This window comes from Gavialis gangeticus, unplaced genomic scaffold (assembly GCF_001723915.1).
Source record: "Gavialis gangeticus isolate Ggan-Ray unplaced genomic scaffold, GavGan_comp1, whole genome shotgun sequence".
Lineage (NCBI taxonomy): Eukaryota > Metazoa > Chordata > Crocodylia > Gavialidae > Gavialis > Gavialis gangeticus.
In genome coordinates, this window is record NW_017729025.1 from 143,805,874 (window position 1) to 143,817,650 (window position 11,777).

At 40.2% G+C, this 11,777-nt stretch overlaps 1 protein-coding gene across 2 annotated transcripts in view; it reads left to right on the forward strand.

Annotated features, from left to right (window-relative positions):
- Window positions 1-11,777, forward strand: part of GTF2H1 (general transcription factor IIH subunit 1) — a 40,361-nt gene that overhangs the window by 14,365 nt on the left and 14,219 nt on the right. For both annotated transcript variants that reach the window (XM_019519685.1, XM_019519684.1), the window contains 7 exons: window positions 275-437; window positions 2,437-2,530; window positions 5,076-5,225; window positions 6,473-6,552; window positions 7,721-7,851; window positions 9,157-9,244; window positions 10,527-10,615. In XM_019519685.1, the coding sequence (XP_019375230.1) occupies window positions 275-437; window positions 2,437-2,530; window positions 5,076-5,225; window positions 6,473-6,552; window positions 7,721-7,851; window positions 9,157-9,244; window positions 10,527-10,615 (795 nt within the window). The remainder of the gene's footprint in view (window positions 1-274; window positions 438-2,436; window positions 2,531-5,075; window positions 5,226-6,472; window positions 6,553-7,720; window positions 7,852-9,156; window positions 9,245-10,526; window positions 10,616-11,777) is intronic.

Below are 11,777 nucleotides of genomic sequence, written 5' to 3' on the forward strand. Positions count from 1 at the left end.
TTTTTAAAATTTCCCCCCCCCCCCCCCCCCCCGTTAAAGTTATCTCTTGGCCAGCAACTTCGTTCTTTCTCCTCTGTTCCCTTTGACACACATGCTGCTATTGAGATTGACCAGTGTCACATGTAAGTCTAGCTGTAACTTTGCTGTCAAAGTGCTCTGTGTTTCTTATACTCTTGCAATCTCTTTCCTTGCTGAACCCATGCTAGATTGATATGGCGATCCTGGTGAAGTATTTTGGAGTGATTCAATTCTATTCGATTCATTCTTTTACCAGAATGCTGCAAGAAGATCCTGTTTTGTTTCAGCTTTATAAAGACCTTGTTGTGAGCCAGGTAATCAGTGCTGAGGAATTCTGGGCCAACCGTTTAAGCATGAATGCAGTGGATAGTTCTGCGGCACATAATAAGCAGGATGTGGGCATCTCTGCAGCATTTCTGGTATGTTGAACCTTTCTAATAGCAAAGTATTAGGCTATAAAGCAAAACATTCAGAAAATACATTTTTTTGTGGCTTTTGGAAAAGGCTAGGCTGCCCACCCACTTATATTTTGTTTCATTTATTTCTGTTAATCCTCTGGTATTCCTCTCTGTTAGACTATCCAAATGCAAGGAAAACAAACTTATTGCTAGTAATAGACACCCCATCAAGGAAAATGTCGAATATCAATTGAGAACTGAAACCCTTTAAGGCAACAGGCAAAACACATTAATATTTTCCTCCTGCACAGTGGATCTGTCTTCCGTAGAACAGAAAGGCAAGCTCCTAGTTTGGTCCAGCAGGGATCAGTTTATTAGCAAGAGATTCATAGCCATTATCTCTTGCTTCAAAGATGTTTTCTATTCCTGTCTTAAACTAGAAGGGAATCTGTTCCAATACTCATCTATATAACTAAAGTTTTTGCAGTTTTTTACATGCACAAGCTAGGCCACAATAAATTTCTAATCACTTTTTTTATTGGTACTGATTTTCTGATACAAATGCATCAGAGGCTATCATGTTGTTGTCTGCCCCACAGAAGCATGTTATTACCTCTGCAACAAAATTACTAAATATATGATTCTTCAGTTAGAAATTCCCTGCCAAGCTACAATGACTAACTGTAGGTAGGAGGAAACAGTAATTGCACAAGTCAAGATGTCTTTGTCCTTTATAGAGCTGCCATCCCCCTGTTAGCTCTCTGTATTTTCCCTAGGGACCACGTGATGTTCAAATGTATACAAATCTTAGTTATCAAATTAATTTAATGGGGTTTTTTTTCTGCCAGAGCTTTTATATAAGTAGTTTCAAAATGTTAGTAATGTATAATTGTATAAATTACACTATTACTCAATTTAATGAAAAATTGACAACTAGAAATTACTTGGAGTTCAGAACAGCGGAGAAGTTCTATGCCTGAAGAAGGGTGATTTTTGTCTGAAAGCTTGCAAAGAACTTTTTTTCAAACTATTCATCTGGTCTAATAAAAGTTATTACATCTACCCAACGAACTTTGCCTGCCTTTGTCCTTAGACCAACACAGCTACAACCAAAAATCCAACAACTAGAAGTTGAAATCGCCCATCAGAAGATACACACAGTCTCTCTCCAAGAAAACTTTCAATTCTTCTTTTTATCCTGGTTCAAGTAAAAATACATCCATAAAAGCAAGCACAACTGCACTACACTTAAGGAAATAATTCTACTGTGCAAAATCGGATTCATTTGTATGATAAAGAGAAAAGGCATAGGAAGTTACTTGTAGCTCCCCCTGCTAATGACTGAAAAAGATACTGTGATTTTTACATCGGAACCTCGTATAGAGATTGATAGACGCCATTCAGCATGGCTATGGAAGGTAGCTTGCAATTGTAGTAAGGCTTGTCTTCATATTTGAAATTCTGAAAATGTTTGGTTATAATGAATGGCTCCTTACATACTCCTTTTCTTAGATTTTGTGTACAACAGCTTCAGATCTCTGTGGAATGCTTAATTTGTTAAATTCACTAGTGTGTTGTTACTTTTCATGAGGCAGAAATACAGAAGAGTAGGTAATTAAAGGAATACATGTAGTTTAGTCTTACTATGTACACATATCGTCTAACCCCTTCAGAATATTAAAATATGAGCATCTCAAATCCAGCATAGCCCTCTAATTGCTTTAATTTTGCTCACCTTAAGTAAAGTTTATTTAATTGATTTTCATTAATATCATTCTTAAAATACCAACTAAAGTATTAGTTCTAAGCTGTAAAAACAGTTGAAATAATGATTTTACTCTCCCACATTTGCACACTGCCAAATATATTGGGATGTAAGAGGAGAATATTACTCTCTTTCTGCAACAGCTTTCCTCTACCAGAGATCTGGCTTCTTTCTTCTCCATTCATTGTCATAATTTAGAACTAATAGCTTTCCCTCCTGCATAGTTTAAACATCCTCTCCTCTCTTATTCTCTAGGCTGATGTTCGGCCTCAAACGGATGGTTGCAATGGTCTGAGGTATAACTTAACCTCAGATATCATTGAATCCATATTTAGAACATATCCCGCAGGTAAGCAAAATAACGTATTTTAATTTTTGTTATACGGCATACTATTTGTTGGATGTCTCAAGTCCAATACTATACTTTTTGTTGGTAAAACATATAGCCTGCCTTCTTTCCCTTCCCACTCTCTTCTAGGCTATATCTATTATCTTACTTCCTTAATTCAGTGGAGGGGTGTTTTTTAGCTTTTGGTAATATCTTATGTCTTGAAAAGAGAACTTGTTTTGAATTGTTCAGTTTGATGGACAAATGTTAAAGTCAGAGGAGTTTTCCTTTTAAGGGATCTGTTTTAATAACTTTTACCAGTTTTATGAGTGTTGTTATATTTATGACTTATACACGCACCACTGGACTTAGATGCTGACATTGGTTTGGTTTTGTTCCTGGGTGAAAACTCCTGCCAATCTCTAGGTGTGTCTTCGGAAGCAGGGAGCCCTAAATTTCCCTGCTTCTAGGAAGATACCCTGGAGATCCTGAAGAGTGGTGGGCCTGATCCTGCGCAGGAATTCCCAGGACACACTGGACCAAAGAACATCTGCCTGGGGCAGCTGGAGAGTGCCATAAAGCAGACAAATGTCCGCCACAACAAAGCAGCACAAATGATTACTTGCTTTTTGTTTTGATCACAGATTTGGGCATTTGTGGTACAGTAAAGAGTATGGATGCTTTTGCTTTGTCCCTCCATATAAACCTTTATGGTGCAATATAAATTTTTATGGTGACAAAAGGTGACATCTGTTTACACTAGGGTGGGCAAAATGCAGCCTGAAAGACCCCTAAAAAATTTAGAAATTTAAGTTATCTGCCCTTGGCTGCCTGTCATGTAGCCCTCGATGGCTTGCCAAAACTCGGTAACTGGCCCTCTGCCTGAAATAATTGCCTGCCCCTGGTTTACACCTTTGGAGACTCTATAGGAGGCTGCCTTTTAAACAGCTAACTTCTTGCATAGGCACAAATGTACTGTTTGCCAGGTTAATACCTTTGTAAGTAGGTCCGACTTAATTTTACGGAAACCATGAAATCCACGATTGTCCACAAAATCAACACCAGTGACAACAAAAATATAAAGCTGGCTGCCCAGTGAGAGCCAGTGGTCCTCTACTGAGAGGGGAAGGCACTGGCTGGCAGGATGGCATGAAGGGCAGCAGACAAGGTGGTGGCTGCCCCCTCATTCTTCCTCCCCCTGCTAGCACCTCTCCACCAGTTGGTACCAAGGGGCGAGGTAGCACAAAGGGCAGCCAGTAATCAAGATGTTAGATGTTCCTCATTCATCCTCTACTCTCCACCCTCCTTCCCCCCGGGCGTCTCTGCCAATCGGTGCTGAGGTGTGAGGCCACACAAAAGACAGCCAGCTTTCAAGATGGCAGCTGCCCCCTCGACCCTCCTTCCCCTAGGCTTTTCTACCAGTCAGCACCAAGGAGCAGAGCTGCCATGAAATTGGCTCTGTACGCTGCAAGCAGACTGCAAAAAACCTTTTCTCTCTCCAGGATTTAGTTTTTTGTTCCTATCCCCTTTTAAAATAGGGTTACTGTATTTCCATGTCCAAAAAAGAGGACACCTGGTGCAGGGGAGGGGTGGAGGTGAAGGAATATGATGGTGGAGGGGGGCGGTGACATGCCAGTGCCCTTCCCCTGCTCTTGCCCTTCACTGCCAAGCCACAGCTCCCCCAGCCCTGCTGCTGCCCCTCACTCCCAAACCGCAGTATCCTGCCACCCTGGGCCATGATGGTGCTCTTCACTCCTGACCCACAACTCCCACCCCGCCCCATCCCTGCTGGTACCCTTCACTCCCAACTTGCAGCCCCCTGCTCCCTCCAGCCCTACCAGGGGGCCCCAGCTATCCCCACCCTGACTGGGCCAGAGTGTGGTAGCTCTGATACATGCAGGTGGCAACAGTGTGCCTGGCCCCAGCGTAGGCTGGAGAGAAAAGGAAGAGGAGGCTTGCTGCACTCCCCACCCTGGGACAGGGTTGCTGCACCATGCCTGGCAGCCTGGCCAGTCCCCCTTCCCCCACCCTCCACACCATCTCCTGGCCACTCAGCCCATGCAAGCACTGGCCCCTGTGCTACCAGCTGGCCACAGTTCCCTGCTGCCCTCAAAGGTTCCACGCCCCTTTCCTCCCCTGGAGGGACAGGCAACCCCCACCCCCCTGCCCTGACCAAATGTGTGGGATTTTGCTTTGCTCTGCTGGTGAGAGCCTGGGGAGGGGGATCAGAGCCTCCACAGCTGTGGGCAGGTACATGTGTATTCCCTGCTGCCTCTTATCACCCTCCCCCTTATCCCACCAGTGGAACAAAGCAAAATCCTGGACACTTGGTCAGATTTTTTTTTTTTAAAAAACTCCCAGAGATCAGAGGGCTCAAAAAGAGGACATGTCCAGAAAAACCCAGATGTATGGTAACCCTACCTTAAAGCCAATGTTTTCATTATCTTTTCACAAAGGCTGCCTGTGCCCATTCAACATGAGCTTCAACCACCTTCTTCTGCCTGTTGTTGATATACAATAAAGAATTTTGAATAACAAAACCTCTTAAATACTGTTTGTTTTACAGTAAAAATGAAATATGCAGAAAATGTTCCACATAACCTGACTGAAAGGGAATTCTGGACGCGATTTTTCCAGTCCCACTATTTTCATCGGGATAGGGTGAACACAGGTTCAAAAGATCTCTTTGCTGAATGTGCCAAAATGGATGAGAAAGGTGAGGGCTTTTTTTCTATTTTTCCTCTGTCTGCTCAGACCTGATGCACACAACATGCTAGTACTTGGATACTACTTATTCACAGTTCATACAGTCCAGGTAGAGTTACTGAAACAGTCTTCATAGTGCACCATTGTAACTGTATTAGTAGGGAATAGCTTTGTTTACATGACCTTTCATTCTATGGCATGTTAGCTAAGACTTGTGAACAAATATGGGTTTTGTGATGTGTAGAACCACTCGAGCAGTGTTTTCACTTTTTCATTCTCAAGGCACCCTGGTTGAGAATCACTGCTCAATAGAGCGGGTAAAGTGACTCTTTGGCAGGCCACTTAAGTAGGCTCCATTTTTATTCACCATCACCATTCTCTTTCCTGCTTCAAGTAGTAGTTAGTGGTGAAAAATGCCTAAAGCCCCATCCTGTCTTTTCCCCTTCATCATCGCTGTAATTGATGCATTACTCACATGATATGTATGAAGCTCCTTTAACACCTGAATGATTTGTATTCAAATAGTACTCTTCATCCTACAATCCCAAAGTGCTTTATGAACAAAAATTTTTTTTTTCATTAGACACAACTTATTTGAGAACTAGCAAGAACTTCCAATTCTCTGTTCTAAATACTATCTGAAACTTCCATCTAAAGATGAGCTATAATCCCCTATTGAATATCTTTGTGCTGTATTATGATCAGCACTGTGTAAGAACAAAGTATCCTGAGTTAGTTGAATTAATTCCTACAATAATTTCCAAGTAAAAAGCAGAGGACTGACTCTAATGGGTGATATAGTAACTTTCAGTCCTGTGCTATCTCTTACCTGTATAGACATGCATAAAAAGTTGTATGCAAGCACCAAACATATTTCAAAAGATAAATTTACTGCAATGCTATAGGATTTCTTGTGGTGAAAAAGATAGTGCTTCGTGCTTTTTTTTTGTGTACTGTTTTTTGCAAACCTAAATGTCTGATTATCCTAAATGTTGGTAATTTAAACTACAATTCTAAATATGGCAAAATCTTTCTTCCAGAAAAAAAAAATATTTTTATCTATACTTTGTCTTAGTTTGATACACAGTAAATCAGTATACTGTATGAGATAATTGTCGAATTATGTCAATGGATTCAAATCCAGGTCAGACTTTGCTTAATTCTTAATTGTAATGCTTTGTTAGTCCAGAGTTTTAATGAATATCCTTTCTAGTGTCATTTTTCAAAAAGACATTTGATGTATTTGTTCTTCCATAGGGTTAAAAACAATGGTGTCTCAAGGAGTGAAAAATCCTCTGTTAGATTTAATGGCCTTGGAAGATAAATCTTTAGATGAGGTAAGTATGAAAACTGAAACAAAACAAGTGAAGAGCACTTCAGTAATTTTAATAAAAAGGACTGCAAACAGCCAGTACTAAATACCATATGTAATTTCTACTAAATAACTTGCAATGCCAAGTGATAATTTGTCACAGAGTCTCTTTCCCTCTGTTTTGAGATGGTGGTGGTTCTGATTCTACTTGCATCAGTTCTATCCAAGTATAACTCCTTTACTTGGGGATAACTGTGATGAAGCAGACCCTGTTTTCTCCATCAGTATCCTACAATTTTTTTTCTTTATTCTTTGGATTTGTTACTTCAGCCACCTTCCTCGGCACGCTGGTATGTGGCTTTTCAGTTCTAAGAAGCATAGCTTTGTGTACATGGAAAACTAAGTTTGACTTCCCTTCCCGCCCCTTCCCCTCTCCATTTTAGACGATACCACCAGATAGTGGTACACAGAAATTCTGAAAGATGATTTTTAAAGTCTAAAATAACAATGAATATAAAAATTACCATGTTTTTGGTCCCTTTTCTTATTTTTAGGTTCACTTTAAGATTGTTTAAAGAGTCCTTGATACCTTAATGTTAAGCCAGCTTATGCCACAAACAGGTGTGGACATGCATGAAATATGTCAAGCATCTTCTACATAATACCTAGAACAGAAGAATTAACTGGTATCTGAGTAAAGTTCAATATAATGTTGTCTTGCGTTGTAAACCATATTCCTAAAAAAAACATGACAAGGTGGTGTTTTTTTTAAGGGGTTATGATTATTTTTCCTTCCCAATAGCATGCTAGTGAAACTTGAGTAGATAACTGCAGTTACATAAAAAAAGAAAAACAGAAATCCAGCAAATAGTTTTCAAGCAGATAAGCTTAGTATTTACATAGAGCACTACAAATTCAAACTTGTGTAAATCAATTCTCCCATATGCATGTCTGAGGCTGGGAAGTACTACCCCCATATTGCAGATGAGGAAATGGAGGGGGTGGAGAGAAGTGAGTTGCCCAAGGCTACACAAGTCTGGGGAACAGGCAGCCTTAGGAACCCAGAGAGTACTAGAAGCCAGGAGTCCTCAGGCACACTGTAATGCTATTTATTCAGCAAAATTCAAGAAATAGGAAATGCAGACTGAGAAAAGTGGAAAAACATAATAAATTGTTAATTACTTTCCTTGCAGGGTTATGGTGTTGCCTCTGCACCATCCACATCAAACTCATCAAAATCGATAAAAGAAAATAGCAATGCTGCCATTATAAAACGCTTTAACCATCACAGTGCCATGGTTCTTGCAGCTGGGCTCAGGAAACAGTAAGTTTTAGCATAGGAAGACTATGTTAGAACTGTGGATTAACTTAAATCTTGACAGCACTACAAATGTAAATAAGTCCTGAATTTCAGTTACTCGATTTCTTCTCTTAACTAGAAGCATGTGAACTAAAAATAAAGCTATTTGGGGTTATATTTTTTTATTCTTTAAAACTCATTCAACTTCTGGGGCCATGTCAGGTACCAGACAGTTGGAATGATGTTGTTTGTGCCCCAGAATGCATAACAGGCCTCCAGGTGAAGCCTCCCTCATTTCCTTTTCCACTTAATAAAATGTGAATTTTTGTTGTGTTTTAAGAAATTGTCCCTTACATAATAGACAGCTAAATTAACCTCATGCAAACAATGAGATACAGTGAAGGAAAGGGTGCTTCTACCCTAGTCTTATCCCAAGTTAAATACACAAAGTCTGAAATTCAGTAAAAGTTGTCTGCTCTTCCTGTGCAGAGGTATGGTCAGATGCAGAAGTTCATATCGCGTGCATACCAGGAAGCAGAGCTCAAGGCTCCCTATGCTCCAGTGCTCAAGTATAGGAGGGAAGCCTTACCTGAATTTATTTATTTTATATATAAGCCAGATCTCTCTGTCTGTCTCTCAAAAAAAACAAAACCCAAAAAACTCATGTTTTGATCTGCTGCAGTTGTCTACTGGGTTGCTTCAGAGGGATTCCTGTCCCGCCACACTTGCCTGCATAGAGTGAATTGATCCATTCACTCTGTTGAGGAAGTATTTTCCTCATTGCAGCTGTTTGCATGTGGTGGTTTTTGTGTTAAATTGAATGCTAGACCTTTAAATATACGTCCTTCCCAACAGGACAGATTTCTTTCCTCAAATGCATGTTCTTCCTTCCTTCCTATGAAAACAGAGTGCCAATGAGGGTGAAGGTAGCATGCCCAACAATCTCACACTCCCAGCATGTTTCAGTGGAAATAACTGATACATGTGGTGTTTGACACATTTTGATTTGGCAAAAAGAATCACTTTGCTACCTAGTGATGTTGCTGCAGTCCCATTTTATGTTGAGTCCATTTTCTTTTCTTGGTGCAGAGATGGAAGAATCTCTATCCTCTTTTGTTCCCTGTCAAACAGAACTATTTCAGGAATTTACCTTTTAGAGTTAAACCCATGAGTCCAATACTTAAAATGCAGATTTTTAAAAATAATTTAGAATAAAATACCTGTTGAGTCAGTTTAATCTTCAGTCTAAGTACCTTTTAGTACCCTACCATGTGACTTAGTGTTAAGGGAAGCAAATACTTTTTTCCTTTTTTTTTCTTTTTTTTTAAGAGAAGCGCACAATGATCATTGTAGTGAGACCAGCAGCACAGATGGAAACTCCAGAGATTCTGATTTCTTTCAGCCACCAATGAAAAGGGTATGAACAAAATTTAAAATCTGCCAGTGAATTTTCAACTGAAGAGAAACAAGTTTCATTTTGAAAGGGTATTACAGTTTGACAAGCATTTCTTCTGTTAAACTTTTCAAATACCATTTTGAAGTTACTTTTAATGATCTGAAGTGGCTTTGGATTTGTTTTGAAGATATAAGAAATTACAGTGAAATTATTTCCGTTCTTTTATTAAATGTTTTGGGGTTTTTTTAAATGTAAACACTTAGTTACTCTTATGAGGACTTCAGTACTGGGCTAACTCCCAGTGTAACTGTGTCTTAATCATTACTGAATTTTGAGAAGATAAAGTCCCTTGAATTTAGGATGTCCAGTTTCAGACTATGTAATCTGGTCTGACCTCTAAGTGTTGGGTACTTGTGTACTGAAGATGTAATCCCTCAAAGGACTGGTGTTCAACCTTTTGGGCCTGCAGCCAAATGCATAACATGAGGCCAGATTAGGCCCTGGGGTCCCACAGCACCACCCCTTCCTGCCCTCTGCCCATTGGCATCGGGAGCCTGGGGCCTGGCACCACCCTTACTTGGCCCTGAGTACCAGGATCCAGTACCATGTCCAGCATACACATCCTGGGGCTCCCTATGGGTCTGGAAACTTACCAAATTTCTGTTGGCAAATTTCCAGACCTATGGGGAGCCCTGTGTTCTGGATGATGTGGTGCCACAAGCTAGGGGTTGAGCATGCTTGCTCTAAGCAATTAAGTTGGACAAGCTCTGAAAGTTAAGTTAATATGTCTGCGTATGGTCATTAGGATTTGGTGGGAGATACTGGCTAAAGTCAGAGTTCTGTAAGGCTACTGTGTGTTACCCTGCTGAGGGAATCGTAAGCATGTAGCCAGCACAGTCCGCTATGGGCAGAAGACATAAGGAGGGTCAGAGGGTAGCATGAAGGAAAATCACAGCTTCTAGGACATTCCCCATCTCTTCCCCTTTGCGTTGTTAGTAATTAGTGTGAACACTAAGGTCAGCTATGCCTAGGAGTACTTTAGGGCTTTTGTAACCTTTGGCAGCCTTCCGTGACTCTGGCTGCAAAAAGTCACGTCTACATTCCTAATTTTAAATAGTCCCAAATAGCACTATGTCAGAGCTGAGTATCAGAGCCAGTCTGGTTTTTATTTTTTTGTTTACTTTGGGAGTTTTTTTAACCTTCAGTCAGGAAGCTTCACAGACTGGAAAAATATGCATTGTCAGAATATGTGCAATGTGGTCTTACATGGTTGTGTTTAGTTTTTTCATGCATCTCATTTCAGGTGAAGTTACAGGAATCTATTGAATATGAAGATTTAAGAAAGAATAATAGCATTAAAACTATTGCACTAAACCTAAAGAAATCTGATCGGTAAGTGCAGTTAATAAAAGAAGGATGCTGTTCTTTGGGTAGTTCACCAGATTAAAGCTTTATGGTCCTTGTTCCCATGCAGCTTTAGGACTTTGAGGCACAAATGCCATGCATCTGATTTGAATCTTGACTTTAACAAATTTGCAAGCAGTTACAATTTAAAACTGCACCTCTGTTTCATAGTGAGTTTGGGGTGATTTTTTTCAGGCCTTTACTGCAGGAAAGAATATAGAATTTTTGTTGGTGGTACATTTGTCTTACAAATACAACTTTCTACCACTTTAAGTTGATCCATTTCTTTTCTAGTATACTCTTATTTCAGAGTGCAGAATTATAAGCAGCAAGTTTAAAAAATGACCTCTCTCCTCCTGTAGTTATGGAGTCTCTTCCAAATATGGATAGAATGGTGATTTGAGACTTAACCATTTGAAAAGTAGGAATTACCCCATTTACCTGAAATCTGACAAGGGCAGAGCAAAGCATAGAGTGGAGGATTACATTGTGCAGATTAGAGTGAGATTTGAACAGAATATGATTTCTCATTTAGCTCCCATGCCTAGAAAGAGCTTAGGTTGTAGGGTTTTTGTTTGCTTTAGCCTTTCCTCTGGCCCCCTAAGATTATTAAGACTGCCACTTCTTTCAAAAGGCTAAAAAAGCTGCGAAGTACCTAAAATCTTAAAGGTAGAGGTGCACCAGTGCAGGGAAAATTGACAGTATAGTAGACCCCTGATTTACACAAGTATTGTGTTCCAGGGGAATTTTGTGCAAGTCAAATTTGCGTAAGCCAGGATGACTTTCCCCATAGGAAATAATAGAATAGGGAGGGGTTACGTTACCCCAGACATACCTTAGTCATAGTCCCCCCCCCGCCTTTTTGGGTGGAATTGCCTTTAGGAATCACGTCTAGCATCTCACCTATGCATCTTGAGGTGCTGCTACCACATAGCACAGCTCCCGTTGATTCCGCCTGCAAATCTTGTGAGGCGTTCGTGTATACATGCAAATCTCGTGAACGTTCGTGTATATACACGAATGACCTGCATCTTGAAGGGCATTTTTCAGTCTGGACCCTAATTAAAAAAGAAAAATCGCATAAACGCAAGACATGCGTAAATCAGGGGTCTGCTATATTGAAATCTGCTTTTTTTTTTTTTTTTTTTTT